General features: G+C 43.7%; 1 protein-coding gene across 4 annotated transcripts in view; it reads left to right on the forward strand.

Moving 5' to 3' along the window:
* The window catches only part of jak1 (Janus kinase 1), a 177,723-nt gene that overhangs the window by 107,766 nt on the left and 45,516 nt on the right, over window positions 1–24,441 (forward strand). For all 4 annotated transcript variants that reach the window (XM_078561303.1, XM_078561305.1, XM_078561304.1 and 1 more), the window contains 4 exons: window positions 11,156–11,312; window positions 11,424–11,587; window positions 17,400–17,754; window positions 21,275–21,463. In XM_078561303.1, the coding sequence (XP_078417429.1) occupies window positions 11,156–11,312; window positions 11,424–11,587; window positions 17,400–17,754; window positions 21,275–21,463 (865 nt within the window). The remainder of the gene's footprint in view (window positions 1–11,155; window positions 11,313–11,423; window positions 11,588–17,399; window positions 17,755–21,274; window positions 21,464–24,441) is intronic.

Below are 24,441 nucleotides of genomic sequence, written 5' to 3' on the forward strand. Positions count from 1 at the left end.
TGAGGCCCCAGCACTGATTCTATGGCACTCCACCCATTACATCTTGGCAACCTGAAAATGACCCATTCATGCCTTCTCTCTGTTTCCTCTTAGCTAACCAATCCTCTGACCATGCTAATATGTTACCCCCTGCACCAGTCAGTGGCTGGAAGCTCCTTATTGCCGTCAGCGCATGGTAGCTGCCGGCAATGCACCCAGCAGAGGTCCAGGATCAGCAAAGGAGCCAAAGTGTGTGGGAAAGGGGTTGTTGGGAGGGGATTGCTGGCTAGTGGGGTGCAGGGAGGGTCTGAAGAAAGGGCAGAAGGGTTGGCTTTCAGCGCCCCCACCCCTCCCCACTTCGTGATGCAAGGTTCATCCCTGGTAGCACGCAAGCAAATATGTCAGGGTTTGCTTTTCGGGCTTCCCACATAGCGACTGCCCTGCCCTCCACTGGTTGAATACCAAAGATGGCTGGATGAAGCCCTTAAATGGGTATCATTTGCCCACTTAATGGCCTCAATTGGTGTCTGGGCCAGAAGGCTGTCCAAGAGCCTTCCCGCCTAGATTTGATTGGGAGTCACCACCTGGCACCCCTCTGCCCAATTAAGTGCACCCCCCCCCACCTCCAAACTCGCTTTTGGGGAGGGTATTAAATTCTGCTCACCTAGTGTATTCCAGCTGGCTGGTGAACAAAGTGTCTTGTCCCAGTCGGGACTCCTACTCACAAGAAAGATTTTTTTACAAACTGAATGAACATATGTTGGAAGTCCTAGGTAACAGACATCTTAAAACTCCCAGTTAAAGTATTGTGTGTAAATTTCCAAGAGCTGCGATAGAGCCTGATGATTGGAGGAAACAATTTATGGCGATTTTATGCCACATCAATGTCATCTTAAATTCCTCCCCTTCAGAACCAATATCGTCATCAAGAATGGGTTCATCAAGTCATTGAATTACTGAAGAAGGCCTTTTGGCCCATCAAGTCCGTACCAGCTCTGTAGAGAAATCCAGTCAGTCTGTATGGCCTCTCCCTATCCCTTCTGTTAAAATGCATCATCTCACACTTCTCTGTTTTAAATTCCATCTGTTAATCTGCTAGCTGATCACTGTCCTATAGCAGTCAATTGGTATCATCCTCACTGTTTCTCAGACCTCAAGTTTGGTATCATTGGCAAATTTTGAAATTTTCTCTGTATTCCAGTTTCTAAGCCATAAGAGTGATTCCATCAATGATCCTTGAGGAACACCATTGTCTATCAGCCTGAAAAACAACCATTTACCGTGACTTGCTGTTTTCTGTTCTTTAGCCAGTTTTTTTAAATCCAGATTGGGTGCTTGGATTTCTAGTGGCCCTTGAGGGCAGCTTAGGGGTGATTGACTGCCTGCTATTTTTTTTCTAATAAAACAAAAAAAATTTCAGTTACTACAAATCTGAAATAAAAATAGGAAATGCTGGAAGCATGGTAGCTAGCAACTAGGATGAAAATGCTGGAAGCATGGTAGCTAGCAACTGGGATGAAAGGATGGAAGGTTAATGTTCCAGGTCTTTAACCCAACATTAGAACCCCTAATGAAGGGTTATATTACCAGAAATGTTAACCCTACGATCCTATCTTTCACAGATGCTACTTTGCCTACTGTTTGCTTATTTCCCATTTGTCACTCTCCTCTGCTAAACTGAGGTGAGGTGAACCATTGAGCAGTGTACAGTCCTCTCCAATCTAGTATTCCAGTCCTCCCTTGTAGGAGCCTAAGCATCTATACCTTCAGGACCTCTGTCATGAAAATATCTGCTAATTTCCTCTGGCACACCCACAGAAGGGGAAAATGAAAGATTACAATGGTTTTCTGATAAGCAGAATTCACTTACAACTTTCAGCAGTAATAGGGATATGAGGGTTTCATTATATGGTTTGTTAACACTTAATGGGGGCAATATAAGATGAGAAGAAAGATAGGCTGAAGTTTACTTTCAATCCACACCTGGCCCATATGCTCTTCCTTTCCCATCTCTGACTTCCCCTCTGTCCTCCCTCCTAAGGATTAGCAGCATGTCTTCTTCTTAGGAGGTAAAAGGACTGAGGTTTGGGGGAAGCCATTAGCCATTGCAAATCTTGTGTTTGCAAGCTATATACTTGCAGATCTCATTTTGGTTAGTGTTGCTGGGCCTTGTTTGCCTTTTCAAGTCAACATAAAATATTCCATGGCATTAATTGAAGAGGAGTTGGGAATTCATTCTAGTCAACATTCCTTCCTCAATCAACAACACCAATTGCTAATTAGTCAGTCATTTCTGTCATTTACATTTTGCAGTATCTTGCCATTTAAAAAAAGGAACCACATTTCTCTATGAAACAAAAGTGCCTGAGCCTAAAAAGTAAATAATTGGACCTATAACATTGGGATCATTTGAGGATGTGGTGAGGCGGGATATAAATGAAAACTCTCTCTATTCCCTTACTGGTTTCTCCCAGCTGTGCCACATTGCCACATTTTATTTCTTAAAACTTTTTAAGTTAATAGCACCTGAGGAATAGGCATTTTTCTGAACTCCTCTGATAACAACATCAGGTGCTGACCAACTACAGTGATCTCCAATGATCTCCAAAATGAGATCTGCAAGTAAATAGCTTGCAAACACTTGAGATTTGCAACGGCTAATGGCTTCCCCAAAACCTCATAAAGGCAAAAAGAGGAATCTTCCATTTGGTAAATTCTGCTTTTAGAAAACCATTAGGAAGTTGAAGTTTCAGACAAACATTTCAGTTTTGGTCGATGTTCAGCTGGTTTGTTTGGTCTGTACTACTGTTAAAGTGGGCAGAAAATTGTTTCATTTGCCAGAAAAAAGTAACCTAGACTATTAGTGGGGTCAATCAAGTCTAGGTACTTTGCCTTCAGTGTTTCCATATGTATGAATTTTTAAGCCAAACGAATAAAATGTCTAAAAACTCTGCTGCAGGTAAGAGCAAACGTTTTTCCCCTGAGATTTATCAGGCAGAATAACGAGGCATTGTGCAATGGGACTTTCTATTCCAAACAATAAAGAGATACTCCTTAAGACCCAAGAAGACAAGACCTGTATCTTGCTGGATATTCCCACTGACACACTTAACCTTCTTTTCCACCTAATTTGTATGGCATTGCTGTGATTATTGTCCTTTACACTTCTGGCTTGTTCCTCATATGGTGTGTTTGGTAGAGAACAAAACTCAAAGGTGCAGAAACAATAATACTATGACAAATAAAGAAAAAAACATGAGCTGTAATGGAAGAAAGAGAGTTTGGAGTCTGAGGATGAGAGATACTCATCTGTCAGACGCAAAAGTCTGATGTAGCTAAAATAAAAGAATGCAAATCATTTTGTGATGACATAAACAGCATTTAGAATTGTACAATCGTAATCTTCTAAAATACATACATCAGAATATAATTTTTTTTACATTTCCTGATATTGCATTAGTCATGGAGAAATCAGTCAGTGATGATGTAATCTGCTCAGATCACATCACTTTGAGTACTGTGTCTAGTTCCAATCATCGAGAAACAGGAGGCTGCGTTTTGTGCCCTCACTGGGCGTAAAATAGGGCAGGTGCCCACCCCACCACCTTTCCACCCACCCCTGTGCTCACCCCCATAATGCGGGCAGTAGGCAGGCGCCGAAATTGGCAGCCTGCCTGTCCTATTTAAATAAATAATTGGAAGTCAACTGAGCTTGTTATCAAGCCAGTTGACCCCGCTAACTTGCTGCCCACACCATAAAATGGCTGGCACGGGCAGTCGGGCAGGATGGGCAGGCTGCTTTTTCAAAAAACCTTTTCAAACGGCGGGAAGGAAGGAGGGCTTTATCTTCAGGTAGGGGCCCTTTGTGCATTGGGGAGCAGCTCCCTTTCTTTCTATCCACTTGCTCTATAAAACACACCAACCCCGCGCCCCACTTCCTAAACCGACCAAACCCTCCCTGCCCAAGACCCCAGACTTACCTGGCTCTGGGACCCATGTGCCGCCTTCTTGTTGCTGGTTGCAGTCCTGGCAGTGCCCACTAACATGCTCTTGGCACTGCCAGGACTGCTGGAGCTGCCAGCCAATCGGATTGGCTGGCAGCCCCCCGAGGGTGGGACTTCCTCCCCAGCAAGGGGTGGAAGTCCCACACTGCCCTATTTTGCCTGCCTGCAGTGCATTATAGCTGCGGGGCAGGTTGGCCTCACGCCGACTTTGCTTCTGGGGTCGGGGTGGTGGGGCGTCTTTCTCTCCACTGCCCCACCCCCCCACCACTGTCGTAATGTGCTGCACAGGGATACAAGGAGACAATCAAGTGTTGGAGGCAATTCACAAAGGATAAAACTGATCCTTAATGTCAAGGGTCTACGATGTGTGCAAAGACTGGATATGCCTGATCATTTCAGCTTGGTAAAGAGTTGTTGGAAAGATGATCTTTTAGAAGTATTTAGGGTAGTATAGAGTATAGAAAACATATTTCTATTGCTTCGAATTAACTTTGAGTAATTAGATCTCGAGGCTTTTAAATGTTGCAACTTAGGAGTAGATTCTGATATGATTTTGCTGCCCATTTGAAACAATGCATCTGTTGTCTTATTGTGAATAATAATCCACTGCATTTAATTATAAAAATGAGAATTCACAGTTTATTGTAACCCTTCTCTAAAATCTGAATACTGAATAGTTTCAAACTGCTAATAATAAATTTATTCTTTGATACACATCTTTTCAGAGTGTGGTTCCATTATTAGCTTTTTATACTTGCTCAGTGTTATCTGGTCACTAAATAGCCCCTGGAAACTTTTGATGTTTTTTGACGGCAGAGCATTAACATTTTAGTAACCTTTTCTAGAAAAGCATAAAAAAAATCCATCTCTGATTCCTGTGATGTTCAGTGAGTAAATTCATTGCCCACAGTGGAACTGAACTACACACACCAAGAAGGGCTTGGATTTGATCCTGAATCTACAGTGGGTTATCAGATCTCAGCCACCATTTAAACTCACGTGAAAAATATCCACTTGAATTCCAGAGGTCTGCTGCCACCCCTCATCCCAAAGTTCAGGAAAAGCGAAATGTATGAGGGAGGATATTGAGATGAATTTTAACAAGTGGGTTGGTGCTGAAGTAAAATTTTAAAAATGTGAAACCCACTCCCAACTGTCCACTTCCAGGTTGAACGGAGGTGGGACACGGACAGACACCAATCTAGTCTAGGAAGTAGCTTTATTAATATAAAATAGCATTTTAATGATGCTGTCAACCTCTGATTTTACTTGCATGATAACAGTGACCAGCCACATTCCCCATGCCCTGTAAAGCTCATCAGCTGAAGGGGAGCGAGGACAAGCTCCATGCAAAGACCTATGAGTCATGATTTGGAGCTCCCCCACCCTTGAATCAGGGACAAGGCACCCACCCTGACCCTACTCTATTTCTGGGTGATGAACAGGGAAGTGGAGTTGAGACCACAATCAGATCAGCCATGATCTTATCAAATGGTGGACCAGGCTCGAAGATTGAATGGCCTACTCTTATTCTTAACTCTTATGTTCCTACCCACTCCTACCCCAAGAATCAAGGCTAAGACCACTCTCCACTCCCTCCCCTTCTCCCCAGGCCCATGGATCAGACTTACCTGTTGCTGCGGCCTATTCCTGAATCATTCTCGCCCAACTGGTAGCCAAGCCTGTCACTCAGGCTGATTTCTGGGAAGGGAATCAGTCAAGGACAAAAGACACATGCTGTGGAAACTCCATGTGAGGAAAGTCAGACTTCTGGGTTTCCCATCCGAAAACTCCCCACTCCCTACCTATGTACCTCAGTCCTGTTAATATCCTGGCTATCATTTAAGTGGGAACTGCCTAATTTTGTTCCTGTATTTGCAAGAGTGTGTGTGTCTGTAAGTGACTAGAAATCATCCAAATATTTGCATAATCTCTTAAATCCTTGAGGAAAAGAAACTTGCTTCTGTGCATTCACCTGATGCTGCCTTTCTCTAAATAACCAACTAGATAAAAAGAAAATGGGTATTCTGAACAAACTCAGACAAAACTCCAGCCTGCAATATGAAAGGGGAACCTTTGCAGTTCATGTTCTGAGCAGTGGTTTATGGTTAGGGGTTTGGATATGTTGTGGCCCAAGACAAACAACAAATGCTATAACTCATGAAGTGCAGGGACATCAGAATAGGCTGGGTATACAATATGGATATTTGCATTTGAGTAATGTACATGCATTTTGCATCCTTTTTTTAAAAGTACAGCAAGCTTACATTTTGTTACTTTAGCTTTACCAATATATTAATTTTTATATATTGTAATCTATTTCAAATTTCGTGGAGAGTATATTTTCGCTGCTCCATCCCATTTGCATCAGGCTGCATGTATGCATGAAGGTGAACAGGCTGCTCCCAGGCCTCCACCAAAGTTGTTTGAAAGCGATAGTTAGGAGAAGTATCGGATGATCCTGGCGATGATTCTGCCACACAAAAATGCTCCTATATTTTTTGTTGTCTCTCCATAGTCAAGATCTCAGCAGAGCATGATGGGGTTAGCAAGAAGGACAATGGATGCTGAGTTACACAACTTAATGTTGTCGTGCATCAAGCTTCAGGTGGAATGTAATTTGTTGCTGGTTTTATCAACAATTTCAAGCTTCATTGGTCTGTTCATTCCCTTTGAGTCAGGGAACTGTTATTGACACACATCAGTTGGTTTATTTTTAATGTACAAATGGAACAAGTTGGAAATGGTGCAGCAGCTCAGTCAGTAGTTGCAAAGAACAAATATCAGAACTTATCTTTTCTGTTTTCATGAAAACATGAAGGATATACACCAAAACCTATTTTTTTTTCTCTTTACAGATGTTGATTGTCTGGCTGTGTATTTCTTTTTGTCCTTTTTATTTTGATGGTTGTTTTTGTTTGGCTGATTTGGAATAGCTATTTATAGAAGTGAGCAGTGTGTAGTGGTTTTTGGCATGGACTATGTAAATACCATTTTGACGCAAACATTTGTGACCGCGTCTGCTTATCAGGAAGAACCAGACTTGAGATATTTGCTCTTGAATTAGCCTTGCACAGGCTTCTTGTTAAAGTACATAAGTATTGACAAACCTTCCAATATCTGGCTATGTTTGATTAAATATAAAAGAATTTTGTAAAACAAAAACAGAATTACCTGGAAAAACTCAGCAGGTCTAGCAGCATCGGCGGAGAAGAAATCAGTTAACGTTTCGAGCCTTCATGGCCCTTCGGCAGAACTGAAGCATAGTTAGAAGAAGGGAGAAATATAAATTGGTTTAAGGTGGGGGGGTGGGGGGGGTGGTGGTGGTGGGGGGAGAGAGAGACATTGAGGGTGTGGTGATTGTGGAGATGAGCAGATAATCAAAAGATGTCACAGACAAAAGGGTCAAAGAGGTGTTTTGTCTGAGAAAAGTGCGAATTAAGAATGGAGGACAGGATATTCAAAGTACAGCTCTAGTGGGGGTGGGGTGGAAAGGCTAACAAGGTTTTAGTTTTAGATTTAAAAATAATGGAAATAGGTGGGGAAAGAAGAATCTATATAAATTATTGAAAAAAAAAGCGGGGGGTTGGGGGGGGGGGGGAAGAAACGGGGCGGGGATGGGGGGGGGGGGAGTTTAAGATCTAAAGTTGTTGAATTCAATATTCAGCCCGGAAGGCTGTAAAGTGCCTAGTCGGAAGATGAGGTGCTGTTCCTCCAGTTTGCGTTGGGCTTCACTGGAACAATGCAGCAAGCCAAGGACAGACATGTGGGCAAGAGAACAGGGTGGAGTGTTAAAATGGCAAGCGACAGGGAGGTTTGGGTCTTTCTTGCGGACAGACCGCAGGTGTTCCGCAAAACGGTCGCCCAGTTTGCGTTTGGTCTCTCCAGTGTAGAGGAAACCGCATTGGGAGCAACGAATGCAGTAGACTAAGTTAGGGGAAATGCAAGTGAAATGCTGCTTCACTTGAAAGGAGTGTTTGGGCCCTTGGACGGTGAGGAGAGAGGAAGTGAAGGGACAGGTGTTGCATCTTCTGCGTGGGCATGGGGAGGTGCCATAAGTGGGGGTTGAGGAGTAGGGGGTGATGGAGGGGTGGACCAGGGTGTCCCGGAGGGAACGATCCCTACGGAATGCCGCCGGGGGTGTGAAGGGAAGATGTGTTTGGTGGTGGCATCATGCTGGAGTTGGCGGAAATGGCGGAGGATGATCCTTTGAATGCGGAGGCTGGTGGGGTGATAAGTGAGGACAAGGGGGACCCTATCATGTTTCTGGGAAGGAGGAGAAGGCGTGAGGGAGCATGCGCAGGATATGGGCCGGACACGGTTGAGGGCCCTGTCAACGACCGTGGATGGAAAACCTCGGTTAAGGAAGAAGGAGGACATGTCAGAGGAGCTGTTTTTGAAGGTAGCGTCATCAGAACAGATGCGACGGAGGCGAAGGAACTGAGAGAATGGGATGGAGTCTTTACAAGAAGCGGGGTGTGAGGAGCTGTAGTCGAGGTAGCTGTGGGAGTCGGTAGGCTTGTAATGGATATTGGTGGACAGTCTATCATCAGAAATTGAGACAGAGAGGTCAAGGAAGGGAAGAGAAGTGTCAGAGATGGACCATGTGAAGATGATGGAGGGGTGGAGATTGGAAGCAAAATTAATAAATTTTTCCAGGTCCCGACGAGAGCATGAAGCAGCACCGAAGTAATCATCGATGTACCGGAGAAAGAGTTGTGGGAGGGGGCCGGAGTAGGACTGGAACAAGGAATGTTCCACATACCCCATAAAGAGACAGGCATAGCTGGGGCCCATGCGGGTACCCATAGCCACACCTTTTATTTGGAGGAAGTGAGAGGAGTTAAAGGAGAAATTGTTCAGTGTGAGAACAAGTTCAGCCAGACGGAGGAGAGTAGTGGTGGATGGGGATTGTTGGGGCCTCTGTTCAAGGAAGAAGCTAAGGGCCCTCAGACCATCCTGGTGGGGGATGGAGGTGTAGAGGGATTGGACATCCATGGTGAAGAGGAAGCGGTTGGGGCCAGGGAACTGGAAACTGTTGATGTGACGTAAGGTGTCAGAGGAATCACGGATGTAGGTGGGAAGGGACTGGACAAGGGGAGAGAGAAGGGAGTCAAGATAACGAGAAATGAGTTCCGTGGGGCAGGAACAGGCTGACACGATCGGTCTGCCAGGACAGTTCTGTTTGTGGATTTTGGGTAGGAGGTAGAAGCGGGCCGTCCGAGGTTGGGCGACTATCAAGTTGGAAGCTGTGGGAGGAAGATCTCCAGAGGAGATGAGGTCAGTGACAGTCCTGGAAACTAATGGCTTGATGTTCTGTGGTGGGGTCATGGTCCAGGGAGAGGTAGGAGGAAATGTCTGCGAGTTGACGCTCAGCCTCCGCGAGGTAGAGGTCAATGCGCCAGACAACAACAGTACCACCCTTGTCAGCGGGTTTGATGACAATGTTGGGGTTGGACCTGAGAGAACGGAGTGCAGTGAGTTCAGAGAGAGACAGATTAGAATGGGTGAGAGGAGCAGAGAAATTGAGACGGCTAATGTCACGCCGACAGTTCTCAGTGAAAAGATCAAGAGAAGGTAAGAATCCAGAGGGAGGGGTCCAAGTGGAGGGAGAATATTGTAGCTATTTTGTAGAGAATTTTGTAGCTATTCTTGATGGTTCTGTAGGTAGGTGCACTGACCATGTAAGGAAAGCCCCAAGTTCAATCCCCAGACTTGACTGATCTCAGACAGGATAGCTGTAGACAGGCTACGATTGATGTAGATCTTTCTGGACATGTTTATCTGGCTGGGTTCCTGCTCTTCTGATAGTTATTCATGGAGGCCTGGTGGAAAGTGCTCATGGCAGGTGAGACAGGTGACCCAGCTATTGTACAACCTGCCTAGTTGTACTCACAGAATAATACCTTACAGACAATGTCCCAGACACCACCATCACCATCCCTGGGTATGTCCTGCCCTGTGGCATAGTGGTATACAGTCAGGAGGGAGTTACCCTGGGAGAGCTCATCATTGACCCTGGGCCCCATGAAGTCTCATGGCATCAGGTCAAACATGGCAAGGAAGCCTCCTGCTGTTTACTACTGATCACCATCACCCCTCACCCCTCAGCTGATAATCAGTGCTCCTCCATGTTGGACATCAATTGGAAGAAGCACTGAGGGTGGCAAGGGCACAGAATGTACTCCTGGGTGGGGTACTTCATGTCCGTCACCAAGAGTGGCCTGGTAGCACCACCATTCACTGTGCTGGCTGAATCCTAGAGGACATAGCTGCTAGACTGGATCTTCAGCAGGTGGTGAGGGAACCAACAAGAGGGAAAAACATACTTGACCTCATCATCACCAACCTACCTGTCACAGAAGCATCTGTCCTTGAGAGTATTGGTAGGTGTGACCACCGCACAGTCCTTGTGGAGATGAAGTCCTGTCTTCACCATGGCAGCTGGTGGAATAAAAATCTGGAATTGAAAGCTAGTCTCAGTAATGGTGACCATGAAACTATTATCGATTGTTGTAAAAACCCATCGGTTTGCTCTTGTTGCTCAGGGAAGAAAATCTGTCATCCTTACCCGGTCTGGCCTACATGTGACTCCAGACCCACAGCAATGTGGTTGACTTGTAACTGCCCTCTGAAATGGCCTAGCAAGCCACTCAGTTCAAGGGCAGTTAGGGATGGGCAACAAATGCTGGACTTACCAGCATTTACCAGTCCACATCCCATGAAAGAATAAAGAAAGAAAAATGTTCAAATAGCTTTCAAACACTCACTGTGTAGAATTGTTACTTATATGAGTTAATGAAAGGTGGTCAGCATACTTACTCAGTATGAGTCAGCTGTTCATAGTACTTTGACATCTTTAGAGTCACTGTTTCATTGTTAAACCTCCTGTAATGATGAAATCAGTCTACTTTACTGAGAAGTGTCTCAGCTGGCCAATGCCTCAATTGGTAAATACACGGCATGCTGTGGAATTGAGCCTGCTGTTAGGTTGCTAATGTTACTTTAAAACAAGAAAATCTTGTAGGCAAGTGCCTGGATTCTGTTTGATGGAAATCAAATGCTTTGTGCCACTAATGCCTGTCTAGTTGTACGTCTACAGTATCCATTACTCTCTGCCATTGTTACCACATTGACTGAATTCCAGTACCAACAATACCCTGTTTCTTCAGGTTCTTCTTTGGAAACTGGCATGGATCCAATGAAAATGAGCAACCTATCTGGAGACACTCTCCTATAAGAAAGCAGAAAAATGGCTATGATCCCAAAAGTACAGAAAACGGAACTCCTCTTTTGGATGCAAATTCCCTGGAATACCTGTTTGCTCAGGTAGAATTTTAAAAGAAAAGTTTTTGAAGCTGGGGTTGATCAAATTCAGCAGGTACCAAGCCTCGAGGAACGTCGGTCTAATTTGTAATTGATCTGAATTTTTTCTTCTAGGGACAATATGATTTGATCAAAGGTCTAGCACCTGTTCGAGATCCTAAGAACGATTATGAATTTCATGAAATAGAGAATGAGTGTCTGGGAATGGCTGTACTGGCCATGACCCATCAGGCTCTTAACCGGAAAATCCCACTGCAAGAGATCTCCAAGGAAATGAGGTAAGATCGTGAAGAACTGTCAGAAAAGGGGGTAGGGATGTTACTTTGGAATATAATTTCTTACATAGTAGCTTTTAGAAAACCTTTCTTGTTTACCACCAAATTATTGTAAATTATAAAGGCTTGAATTGGTCATTGGGCTAAACAAGTCCCTCATCCAAATATCCCCTCTACATTGTCTCACCAAATGTTCCAATCCTTCCCCTCTTCAGTAATATATTTAGTTGTCTCTTGAATCCATTTATACTGTCTGCTGCAATGGTCCTTTCTGCTTATTTAGCCCTCAACTCTGAGTGATGAAATTTTATCTGACTCCCCATCTGGCATTAACTTCCTAATTATTAAGTTGTGTTTCCTGGTTTGGAAAAACGTCTGTACACAGTTCCTGTCTACAAAACCATACTTTACCGTTGGCGTGTTTTGTTACATTTTTGTGTCAAGGTTTTCTCAGTTGAATGCTGGTCAGCTGCCTGGCAGGGAAGGATCAAGTCCTGCTTCCTCCCCGGGTTCCACTAAGAAAAGTTGATTTCCTGACAGGTTCATCACTTGGCACAGTCAGAGTGGCTGCCCCATTCTGCAAGGGAACAAAATGACATCGGGGTATTATGTATGTCATAGGACATTTCCTTTCATTAAAGGCTCCATCATCAGTACCAGGGTATTAAAATATCAGAATGAGGGAATGCAATGGGAAATAGAGCCACTCCAATTCAACCGCTCTGTTATTCCTTACCTCCTGCATCGCTAAGAAAATGGCTGAAGAACCAGTCAAGGCCAGAGATGTGGAGGTTCTGCCAGAAGTAACAGCAAGACTACATTATGATGTTTTGTTCCAGCAGCTGGACAAATAGAGAGCCGCAACTGGGAATGGGCACTGGCAAACGGGAGAGAAAAGGCACCAAATGGAGTGAGGGGAGGCCAGTTATCAGCAGGGTAGTAGAGACCTCAGTTGGTGGGGTTTGGGAGAAGGAGAGACTGTGATTGGTGGGGTGGGGAGCGGGAGAACGAGAGAGAGAGAGAGACTGCGATCGGCAGGGGGAGAGAAAGATAGACTGTGATCAGTGGGGGGGAGAGAGAGAGAGACTGCGATCAGTGGGGGGAGAGAGAGAGACTGTGATCAGTGGGGGGAGAGAGAGAGACTGCGAACAGTGGGGGGAGAGAGAGAGAGAGACTGCGATCAGTGGGCGGAGAGAGAGAGAGATTGCGATCAGTGGGGGGAGAGAGAGATTGCGATCAGTGGGGGGAGAGAGAGAGAGACTGCGATCAGTGGGGGGAGAGAGAGAGACTGCGATCAGTGGGGGGAGAGAGAGAGAGACTGCGATCAGTAGGGGGAGAGAGAGATTGCGATCAGTGGGGGGAGAGAGAGAGAGTTTGCGATCAGTGGGGGGAGAGAGAGAGAGTTTGCGATCAGTGGGGGGAGAGAGAGAGAGACTGTGATCAGTGGGGGGAGAGAGAGAGAGACTGTGATCAGTGGGATGGAGAGAGAGAGATAGACTGCGATCAGTGGGAGAGAGAGAGAGAGACAGCGATCAGTGGGGGGAGAGAGAGACTGCGATCAGTGGGGGGGGAGAGAGAGAGAGACTGATCAGCTGGGAGAGAGAGAGAGAGAGTGAGACTGATCAGCTGGGGGAGAGAGACAGAGACTGTCATCCGTGGTGGGGATGGAGTGAGAGACCGTGATCAGCAGGGGTGAGAGAGAAAAGGAGAAACTGCAATCAGTGTAGGGGGGAGAGAGCTAGAGAAAGGGAGAGAAAGAGAGACTGTGATCAGCTGGGGGAGAGAGAGAATAAGATCAGTGTGGGGATGGAGGCAGGGAGAGAGACTGTGATCAGTTGGGAGAGAGAGAGAGACTAATCAACTTGGGGAGAGAGAGAGAGAAAGAGACTGTGATCATGTGGGGGAGAGAGGGACACTAAGATCAGTGCGGGGAGGGGGGGAGAGAGATTGATCAGCTGGGGGAGAGAGAGAGAGAGAGAGAGGGACTGTGATCAGCTGGGGGAGAGAGAGAGGGTCTGTGATCAATGCGGGGGAGAGAGAGAGACTCTGATCAGCTGGGGGAGAGAAAGAAACTATCAGCTGGGAGAGAGAGAGAGACTGATCAGCTGGGAGAGAGCGAGAGACTGATCAGTGCAGGGGAGAGAGAGAGAGACTCTGATCAGCTGGGAGAGAGAAAGAGACTATCAGCTGGGGGAGAGAGAAACTCTGATCAGCTGGGGGAGAGAGAGAGACTGATCAGTGCAGGGGAGAGAGAGAGAGACTCTGATCAGCTGGGAGAGAGAAAGAGACTATCAGCTGGGGGAGAGGGGAAAGACTTTGATCAGTGGGGGGGGAGAGAGAGAGACTGATCAGCTGGGGAGAGAGAAAGACTTTGATCAGTGGGGGTGAGAGAGAGACTGATCAGCTGGGAGAGAGAGAGACTGTGATCAGCTGGGGGAGAGAGAGAGAGACTAAGATCAGTGCAGGGGGAGAGAGAGACTGTAATCAGCTGGGGAGAGACAGAGTGAGACTGATCAGCTGGGGGAGAGAGTCAGCGACCGTCATCCGTGGTGGGGATGGAGTGAGAGACCGTGATCAGCAGGGGTGAGAGAGAAAGAGAAACTGCAATCAGTGTAGGGGGGAGAGAGCTAGAGAAAGGTAGAGAAAGAGAGACTGATCAGCAGGAGGAGAAAGAAAGAGAGAACACAAGAGCAGAGTAGACCATAAAAACTGTCCAGCCTGCTCCACAATGTGGCTGATCCTCAGCTTCAACTCCACTTTCCTGCCTGCTCCCCATATCCCTTGATTCCCTGAGAGACCAAAAATCTGTCTATCCCAGCCTCAAATATAGTTAATGATGGAGCATCCACAAACCCCTGTGGTGGAGATTTTCAAAGGTTCACAGCTCTCTCAGTGAAGAAATTTCTCATCACCTTTGTCCCAAATGATCAATCCCTCATCCTGAGACTGTATTCCTGTATTTTAGATTCCCCAGTAGCCATAATAATCTCTTGGTGTCTTCCCTATCAAGCCCCTTCAGAGTTTTGTATGTTTCAATTAAGATCACCTCTTATTCTCCTAAACTCCGGAGAGTCACTTAACCTATTGTAACAGCATTGTGGGTGCACCTACACAACAGGGACTGTAGCAGTTCAAGAAGACAGCTCAAGACCACCTTCTCAAGGGCAATTAGATATGGGCAATAAATGCTGGCCTAGCCAGCGACACCCACATCCCAAAATGAATTTAAAAAGTATAGCCCATTTTATTCAACTTCTCAACATAGGACGACCCTCTCATTCCAGGGACCAATTTACTGAACCTTTGCTGAACTGCCCCCAATGCAAGTATACCCTTAAATGTGGAGACCAAAACTGCACACACTACTCCTGATGTGGTCTCACCAAAGCTCTGTATAATTGTACCAAGACTTCCTTATTCTTGTACTCTAATACCCTTGCAATAAAGGCCGACATGCTATTTGCCTTCCTAATTGTTTGCTGTATCTGTATGCTAACTTTCTGTGTTCCTTCTACAAGTACACCCGAGTCTCTCTCAACATCAATATTTACAAATTTCACACCTTTTAAAAAATATTCTGCTTATGTTGTGATTCCAGCTGATGTTACAACTGGACAAGCCTGATCTCAGGCTTGATAGATCCTAACTTTTATTTGTTTAGTTAGAGACCTGGAGAATGGCTACTGAACAGAGTCACTGGAGTCAGATAATGAACTTTTAACAACAGCATAAAACATTTATTAAACAAGAAAAAATGAACTATATTACAATACTCCTTCACCCACAACTATACCTTTGCAGATATATTCAGATTTGTAAGAATAACACAAGTTACAAAAGCTACTTTATACTCTAATGTTCATAGTAAGTATAGTCCATGCAAACCAATTAGCGACCTGTGGTCAGACACGCCACACTCTGAAACTGAGTGACAGATGCCGCCTCAACCAAATGCGATGCGTCTCTCCTCAGTTCCCCCCAGATGCTTGTCGCACCGTGAGCCAACCAATCTCACTGAGCTCTGTCTTTCACACAAGGGTTTTCAATCTCCACTCTCCAAGAACTCACTTTGGAATCATCTCCCAAACTGACGCCTTCTCTTAGGTACCTTCCACAAGGATCCACCTCCAGTGTTTCGAACTCTCCTTCTGATGTTCCTCTTCCCTGGGTCACCACATGCATTCAAGCTTTCTTCCATGCACTCACTCTCTCACTGACTCAGCTGTCAACAGTACACCATTGCTTCATATGCCCCTAGCAAAGAGTTACAGATCTTCAGTTGTCCCTTTGGACCTTCTGGCTTCTCAGAAGCCTTTATCTCTTCAAGCTTGAAGCCTTTCTCTGCTCCTCACTCTTAATTCCACTTAACAGGACCTTTTCCAGGTTCCTGTCCTTCCTTTGACTAGAAGGTCTGCTTGGGACTTTCTCCTGTTCTACTCCCCTGGATTTGGGGACTTTTTCTTTAGCTTGGGGCTTGCAATCTGTCCCTTTTTCTCCAGTCTCTCCCTGGCAGCTACTTTCAACCAACTTTAGCATGGAACTGGCTATCTGCCCATTCTAGGCTGTTTCTTCCTGGCAGCTGTCTTCAAAACCCAACTGAACTCAAACAGCTTCCAAATCCAACTGCTGTTTCTGGTTTCTTGTGTGTGTCTGTGGGAGGGACCTGCCTCTCTAGACCCCTGTTGCTATGGAACTGCCCAGTTTTTCTACTCTTGTGTTTGCTTAACTTCTCTTACAGTCATAAACACTCATTAGAAATGCAGGTACCTTTTAAACTGAAACTAAAACTCAACTTGACCTTTTCTTAACACAGAAATACAAATCAAACTTAAACATTAAAGCTAAACCTCATTTCTAATACCCACAAATACAAATATAACTTACTTAAACTATCTCTATTTCCTAATATTTCTGTTTATAACTGTACTAGCACTTGCAACAGATGGAAAGAGTGCCACAGAGTGCTCTGAGGTCTTGCTTGATTACAAGGTACAAGGAATGCTGGCCAGCTCCTGCAGGTAACCTTGCAAAACTAAAGTGGAGCATACATTATAATATTGGCTGCAAGACAACTCTTCAGGCATTGCTTATAGGCCATATATTCTATGTTTGTTGTCTTGTCCTTGAAATCATACATTTGTGTGAGACTGAGTGAGTGAGTAAGGGAAAAAGATATGGGGCAGAATTTTCCCCCAATTTGGCGTGTTGGCGTCGGGAGTTCCGCCCGACATCACCCTGCGTCATTTTACGCATTAGCGTGCGGGCTCCGCCCCCGCTCGCCGACGGGAAAATCCTGGCCATGGAGTGGAAATTGGGATCTTTATGAGATATTGAACCATTTTCCATAATGACCTGGGACGGAAAGTAATTATTTACCTCATTTCAGGCTTCCAGCACGCCTTTCACACAAGTTGATGCTATTCTTGCGTATGCAAAGTTGGCTATTTGGCAACAATCTACTCTTGTGAAGGCAGCTTCACTAGCAGCCAGGAAACATTCAGAAGTTGAATGTTGATCTGCAACACAGGACCTTGGAATGTCTGCAACGCCAAATCTCATGAACTGTGGTTCTGTTGTATTAGCCTCTTTGAATATTAGGCAATGGCACCATTTTCCATTGGATGTTGAGTTAATTTGGAAAAGAATAACTAAGATATCACATCCTGTGTGTAAAATATCAGAAATGTTATCTAAAATCAATTTTAAAAAAGCAGGGCAATGCTAATTGCGGTGTCATTCCATAGTGCAAAAATAAAATAAATAAAGGACAGGTAACATATTATTGGAAAATACAATTTCCCTTGCTTTCTTTCAGTTATAAGCATTACATTCCTGAAACATTGAACCGAAGCATCAAACAGCGAAACATCCTGACCAGGTGTCGAATCAATAATGTCTTCAAAAATTTCCTGAAAGAGTTCAACAATAGGACAGTTTGCGATAGCAACGTGTCTCCTCATGACCTCAAGGTCAAGTACCTGGCTACCCTCGAGTCTTTGACGAAGAATTTTGGGGCAGAAATGTACAAACCAACAAGCCTGTTGATCTCAGCAGAAAATGAACGGGCAATGCCCAGCTATGAGCCCATTGAGAAGGAACACAAAGAGAGAGAACATGAGGTGATGATCACAGGAAGCGTGGGAATAAAATGGAGACGTGCACCAAAAGAGGTAAGAGTTCATTCCCCGCCCCCATCTTGAAACACGATTTCTCCCCTTGTTTCCTGCAAGAGATAGCTGCTGTTGCAGTCCTTCAGTATTTCATCCTAATGGTACCTCACGTATGAGCATAATGAATATTGACACAATATTTAACCATGGGAGCATCATGACACTGCCTGTTCCTGCCTGATTTACATTGATACCTATTTCTAGCAAGTTTTACTAGGTAGCAGTCAGGAGTAGCTAATTTATTCCCCTTTGGAGTTCAAAGGAGATCTGTTATAGCACTGCCAATACCGCCCAGGCTTAAATCAACTAACTTAATTCTGACTAGGGATCATCTCTGAGACCTTTATCCGTACCACCACTGGTACATTGTGTGGTAGTTTATTATTTTTTTACAGTAAAAGAGTCATAAGATTTTTGAGTGATTTGCATGGGACAGCAGTAAATGTGGAACAGGCTGACAGACAACACTTTGTGGTATGCATACATACATAAGCTGTTAACCTAGTTTATGACACTAGTGAACTAAATTGTGCCAACTTTTCTAGAGGTATGTTCTGTGCACCTGTTGTCAGATCTTGCAGGATATTCAAGAGTTTGGCACTACCCTCCTTATTAAACAAAACTGGTCTATCTCCTCTGGTCATGTTCATGCATTTAAAAAAAAATTGAGCCCATAAATAAATAGCTTTCTCCTTATCCACTGCAAGAAGATAAGTAAATAAACCGATTGAGCCCCTTATGTTGCTTCGTTATACAAATAAGTAAATCCACAGATGGAACTTATTTTAGTTGGATAAATAAAGATGTAAGGGGCAGCATGTTGTTGCCGTATTGTTGGAAAATGTACATCAAAACATAGCAGGTGTCAGGCCCAAGAATCACTTGAACTTGGGGAGTAATTTGATTGCATTGACATTGTTAACCATGGGGAAGGTGGAAAAATATATCAGATGCTGTGCTGTTCGTGGAAGAGGGAGGAAATTATTGGAACGAAGCTTATTGCTAAGTTTTAACTTGTTAGTGTGTTATATTTTACTGTTTGCTTTTTACTGTTTGCTTTCTACTCTCAGTGCCACATGACAGGAAAAGAAACAGGCAATTTCATTTTATGTGCAATCTGTTTCTCAGGATCTTTGCTGCAACACAACTTGTTCTTGCACAGTGTCCTGCAAAACAAAAGCAAACATTGAAAAAAAGCACAGAAACCTGGGATGGGAGACAAGTTTCAGTGTCACGCACTACCCAGTTCCTTTTTTGGTCACTAAAACCTACCGAGTTTTACACTGGAGCCTGAGTCAGAAACTCTGGGTGAAATCAATCTTTAGCAATATTTCAGTGGAAAGAAAATTTGTGTGGGTTGTAAAATAGGCTGTTGATTATTGTCCATTTTGTTGCTGTTGAAGACCAAGTTCACCCCCTGCAGTATTTTATAGAAAATATGAATTGCTGCTTACAACCACATTGGTAGTGTTCAGCCTAAGGGAGTTTTGTTATTTGTAATAAGATGTGTAAGACTCTTTCTACATGTTGGTGTGTTATCTGCTACTATAAGGAAGTGGCAGTGTTTTTTTACTGAAACCACTTCCTCTGTCAACTCAGGTTAAAGTGTTTTGAATATGAGTTTTGAACTAGAGAGAGAGAGAAGTGCAATGCTTTGCTGATTATGGCATGTTGCTATGCCTAGATTTTAAATTACAATGGGCCAAATCTCAGATGGATAATCTGAGCCTCTAAAAAAGATCTGAACCTCATTTTTAATCTGTGAGAAATGGCCATGTTGGGGTCGGACAATCAATGTACTCCCCACCTGATTTTACGCTCTATTGAAGTCTGACCTGAATATGCCTCATTCTCAATGGGTGTGTTAGGTTAAAATCAGGGCTTCTGTGTACAAATATGCCAACCTAAAAACTAACAAAAATTAACTCATAGTTTCAAAAAGCTAACACAATCCCCAGTAAGAAATTTCTAACTTCTACATATATGGCCCCAACATGTGAAAGTAAGAAGTTAGACGAGCTTTGTAACCTAAGATGTATCCACTTGTATTTGAAGGGAATAAACACAAGTGCATGAAAACTTCGTGCATTTTTCAAGGGGTCTAGGGACATGCTCCACTTGATTTCTTTTTACAAAACTGTATTCTGATTAATTTTAAGCACTTTCATATTTCACAATTGATAAATATTTAAAAGCAGTGATCAAGCAGATCAATGTATACCCAAAACTTACTTCAAGAGTCATTATCCCCAACCCAACCTGGTCAAATGGACATTCTACCCCTCTGGACTCAGTTACAGAAATAACTGCACTTCATCCAGCTCCTGACTTTTCCTCAGACACTCCTTTCTCCAACCATCCTTCTCTCCCCAGTTCATGCTGGAACTCTTTTCTATCTCTTGCCTAAAGTTCAATTTAGCACTCCTGTGCTCCTTTAACTTGGTTGTGCTTCATCTTCCCTTTCAAGCTAGCACTCTTCCCTATTTCTGTTCTTCCCAGGATTCACGTGGCACTCTCCCTATTCACTCTATCTTGGTCAAAGCTGCCATTCTCCTTCCTGCCCTCCCTGAAATTCTGTAGCCAATTTCTTCCATCATTCACATTGCATTATTTTTCTTCCAAAAAATAAACAAATGCAGATACTCGATGAATGCTACTGAAGTAGCTGAAGATGAAGTTGTCTTAGTCCATTCAGTGCTTAACATGTCCAACCAATGCAGAGTGGCAATCAAAAAACAAATGTAATGTTGAACTTTATAGTTAAAACAGTAAAATACAAGTCACAGAAATACGAACCTGGACAACGTGCACAATTATAGCAAGTTGATCAGGCATTTAGAAGGAACAGAAAAAAGGAACCAACCTGATACTAAGGTTAAGGTAGCTGAGGTATCACGAACGTTTGGAGGACCTAGGATTGTTTGCTCTGGAGAAGAGAAGGTTCAAAGCATATATTATTCAATTATTCAAAACCCCTAAAGGATTAGATGAATTGAACTCCGAAAATATGTTTAAGATTGCCAGAAACTCCAGAATTGTGTACACAGACTCAAGCTTAGAAGGAAAATTTAGAGAAAGTTTAGATTTGACTAAACTTATGAAGAGGATAGAGAGTGCTTTAATATGTTCAATCATTGTGATCATGAACTGTATGTACTTCACGGATTTATTTTCTGACAAAAGTTCTCCATAAACACTTCCTGGTTTCTAGAACTAATAAAGCTGAACTCCCTCTAAGAGGAAGTGAAATTTGGAAAGGGAGAGGTGTCACATGCTTTCTACCAGCTAACTCAAGACCAGTGCTGGAAGACATGTTCAGTGGATGTGGTCCAAATACAGACCATCCCACAAATAATTATTATATTGAAGTATTATGAGTTGGTCCCAATTGAGCAGTCAACTATATTTTCCTATTTTGTCAGAATGATCAATTCTGTAGTAAGCCCTAAGATCTAAAACCATCAACACATCTCCTCAGTTTAGATGTTTTGTAACATTGCTTTTCTTCTCCCTATTTAAGTCTACAGTGAATTTGAAAGAGAAGAATAAATTGAAGAAGAGCAAGAATGGCAGCAAAAACTCTAAGACTGGTGAAAGCAAAAATGTTCAAACTGAGAGCTGGAACCTATTTTCTGACTTTTACGAAATCACGCATATTGTCATAAAGGACTCCACTGTCATCATCAATAAACAAGACAACAAAAAATTGGTAGGTTATTTCATTATCCATTGGTTTTCTTCCCATCATATTGACCCTTGATGGGTTACAGTTCTGTGACCATCAGTCATTCTCCGATGAAGTACCCAAGCAACATTATTTATGAGACAAGGGAGCAGGGTGAGGACGGGTTAAATCTTGCAGCCAAATTTTATTCTATTTTTAAACAACTTTCAGACATGAACTTCTCCAGTAGAGATCACTGCATAATAATCTCGAGCAAAAAAGAATCATTTAGGCTATCAAGGGATATGAAGCAAATGATGTTGCGTACAGGCTAGCCATGATCTAATTTAATGGCAGAAGAGGCTCGAAGCTTTCACAGGCCTATTCCTGTTCAATGTTCTAAAGTTATTATGTATTAAATCCTTTTACCGTTACATTTTATCAGGGAGGTGGAATTAGGAAAAGGTGAATATATATTGCCAGTAAGGGCACTTCATCCCACTATGTTTAATGAGTAAATGTTAGAGCTGCCAGTTACGAAGAGAGACATGATCCTAGCACTGTACTTAATGTGCTTGAGTTTTAATGCTGTTAATGGAAGGATAGTTGTTTGGATTTTGAGCAAGCTGCTAAGTGCTGATGAGTAATCTGTAAAAGATTTTCACAGCCAAACCTGCCAAATTCAGAATGAAAGGGGATAAATAGTTTTTTGTTTAAGTTTCAGGTGAATTTCATGTTCATCAAAGTTGAGAAAGTTCCAAATTGGGCTATGAAGCATATTGCCATTTTTGTCAACTGGCAACTGCTTCCAGAGTAAACCTCTCTCTACTCTGCCCTGTCAGCCTCCAAAAGACTTCCTTCAAGACTTGCATCAATGTGAAATGTTTTATACTGCCTGCAGCAGTCCCTAATGACATTATCGGTAGCTATAACCATGGTGCACTATTCCTCCTTATCCTTCTTGACCTCTGCAACCTTTGGTACAATTCACTCTCCTTCAACAGGTTTCCTCTGTTGTCTAGCAGAGTGGGACTGTCTTATACTGATCCCATAGTCAGAGCATCTACAGCAGTGGCTCATCTTCCTGCCCTGTACTATTACCTCTAGATTCCCCCATGGATCTCTCCTTGGATCCTCCTATTCTTCATCTACATGCTGCCTCTTGGCAACATCACCTGAAGACCACATACACTAAGGACTACTTTTCTACTTTTGCATCACCTCTCTAGGGCCTTCCACTGCCTAAGTTCTCTGCCGACTTGTCTAATATTCGTCTTTAGATACTTTGCAGTTTCCTCCTGTTAAAAATTGCAAAGACTGAAGCTTCAGTTCCCACATAAAATCTGTATGCGTGGCAGCTACTCCATCCCCTTCCTGGCTACTATCCCAAGTTGAAGCCAATTGTTTGCAACCTCACCATCCTATATGACTCCGTGTCGAACTTCTGCATGTGCTCTCCACTGCAAAGACTTCCTACTTCCTTCTCTGTAGCATCACCTGTCTCCACCCCTGTCTAAGTTCATCCGTTGCTAAAATCTTCATGCAGTGTCACTCCCTGGACTTAAATATTCCAATATTCTCACAGCAGGTTTCCTATCCTTCACCCTCCATATAGTTCAGTTCACCTCAAAACTTTGCTGCCCATATCCTGTCCTGCACCAAATCCTGCTTGCCAATTACTTCTGTGCTCAGCAGTCTACATTAGCTCCTGCAACCCCAATACCTCTAATTTAAAGTTTTCGTTGTCATGTACAAATCTCGTCACGGTGCCTCAGCCTCTCTCCATTTCTGTAACCTCCAGCACCACATTCCTCTGAGAATTCTGTGTTCCTCCAAACCTGGCCACTTTTCCATAGAACCATAGAAAAGTTACAGCACAGAAGGAGGCCATTCAGCCCATTTTGTCCATGCCAGCCCGAGGACACCCAGGTACCCTTTCTAATCCCACCTTCCTGCAACCAGCCCATAGCCCTGCAGCTTACAGCACTTTAGGTGCAGATCCAGGTACTTTTTAAAAGAGTTTAGAGTTTCTGCCTCTACCACCAACTTGGGCAGCAAATTCCAGACACCCACTACCCTCTGTGTAAAAAAGTTATTCCTCATATTCCCCCTTACACCTTCTGCCACTTATCTTGAATCTATGTCCCCTGGTTCTAGAATTCTCCATCAAGGGAAACAATTTCATTCTGTCCACTCTATCTATTCCTCTCATAATTTTGTACACCTCAATCAAGTCACCTCTCAGCCTTCTTTGTTCTAAGGAAAATAACTCCAACCTATCCAATCTCTCCTCATAGCTACACTTTTCTAACCCTGGCAACATTCTTGTAAACCTCCTCTGCACTCTCTCCAGAGCTATTACGTCCTTCCTGTAATGTGGTGACCAGAACTGCACATAATACTCCAGTTGTGGCCTCACCAGTGTTTTATACAATTCCAACATTATATCCTTACTTTTATATTCTATACCTCTGCCAGTGAAGGACAACATTCCATATGCCTTCTTTACAACCTTGTCTACTTGAACTGCTGCCTTCAGGGACCTGTGTACTTGTACGCCAAGATCTCTCACTTCATCTACCCCTCTTAGTATATTCCCATTTATTGTCTAATCCCTGTAACTGTTTGACCTCCCTAAATGTATGACCTCACACTTCTCTATGTTAAAATCCATCTGCCACTTTACCGCCCACTCCACCAACCCATCTATATCATTTTGGAGATTATGACTATCCTCTACACTATCCACTACTCGGCCAATCTTTGTGTCATCTGCAAATTTCCCAATTGTGACCCCCGCATTCACGTCCAAATCGTTAATATATAACACAAACAGCAAGGGTCCCAACACCGAGCCCTGTGGAACACCATTTGAGACAACTTTCCATTCGCAAGGGCATCCATCAACCATTACCCTTTGTTTCCTGTTACAAAGCCAACCTTTTATCCAGTTTGCCACATTACCCTGAATCCCATTGGCTTTTACTTTCCTGGCCAATCTGCCATGTGGGACCTTGTCAAAT

The sequence above is a fragment of the Cetorhinus maximus genome, chromosome 17 (assembly GCF_964194155.1).
Source record: "Cetorhinus maximus chromosome 17, sCetMax3.hap1.1, whole genome shotgun sequence".
In the NCBI taxonomy this organism is placed as follows: Eukaryota; Metazoa; Chordata; class Chondrichthyes; order Lamniformes; family Cetorhinidae; genus Cetorhinus; species Cetorhinus maximus.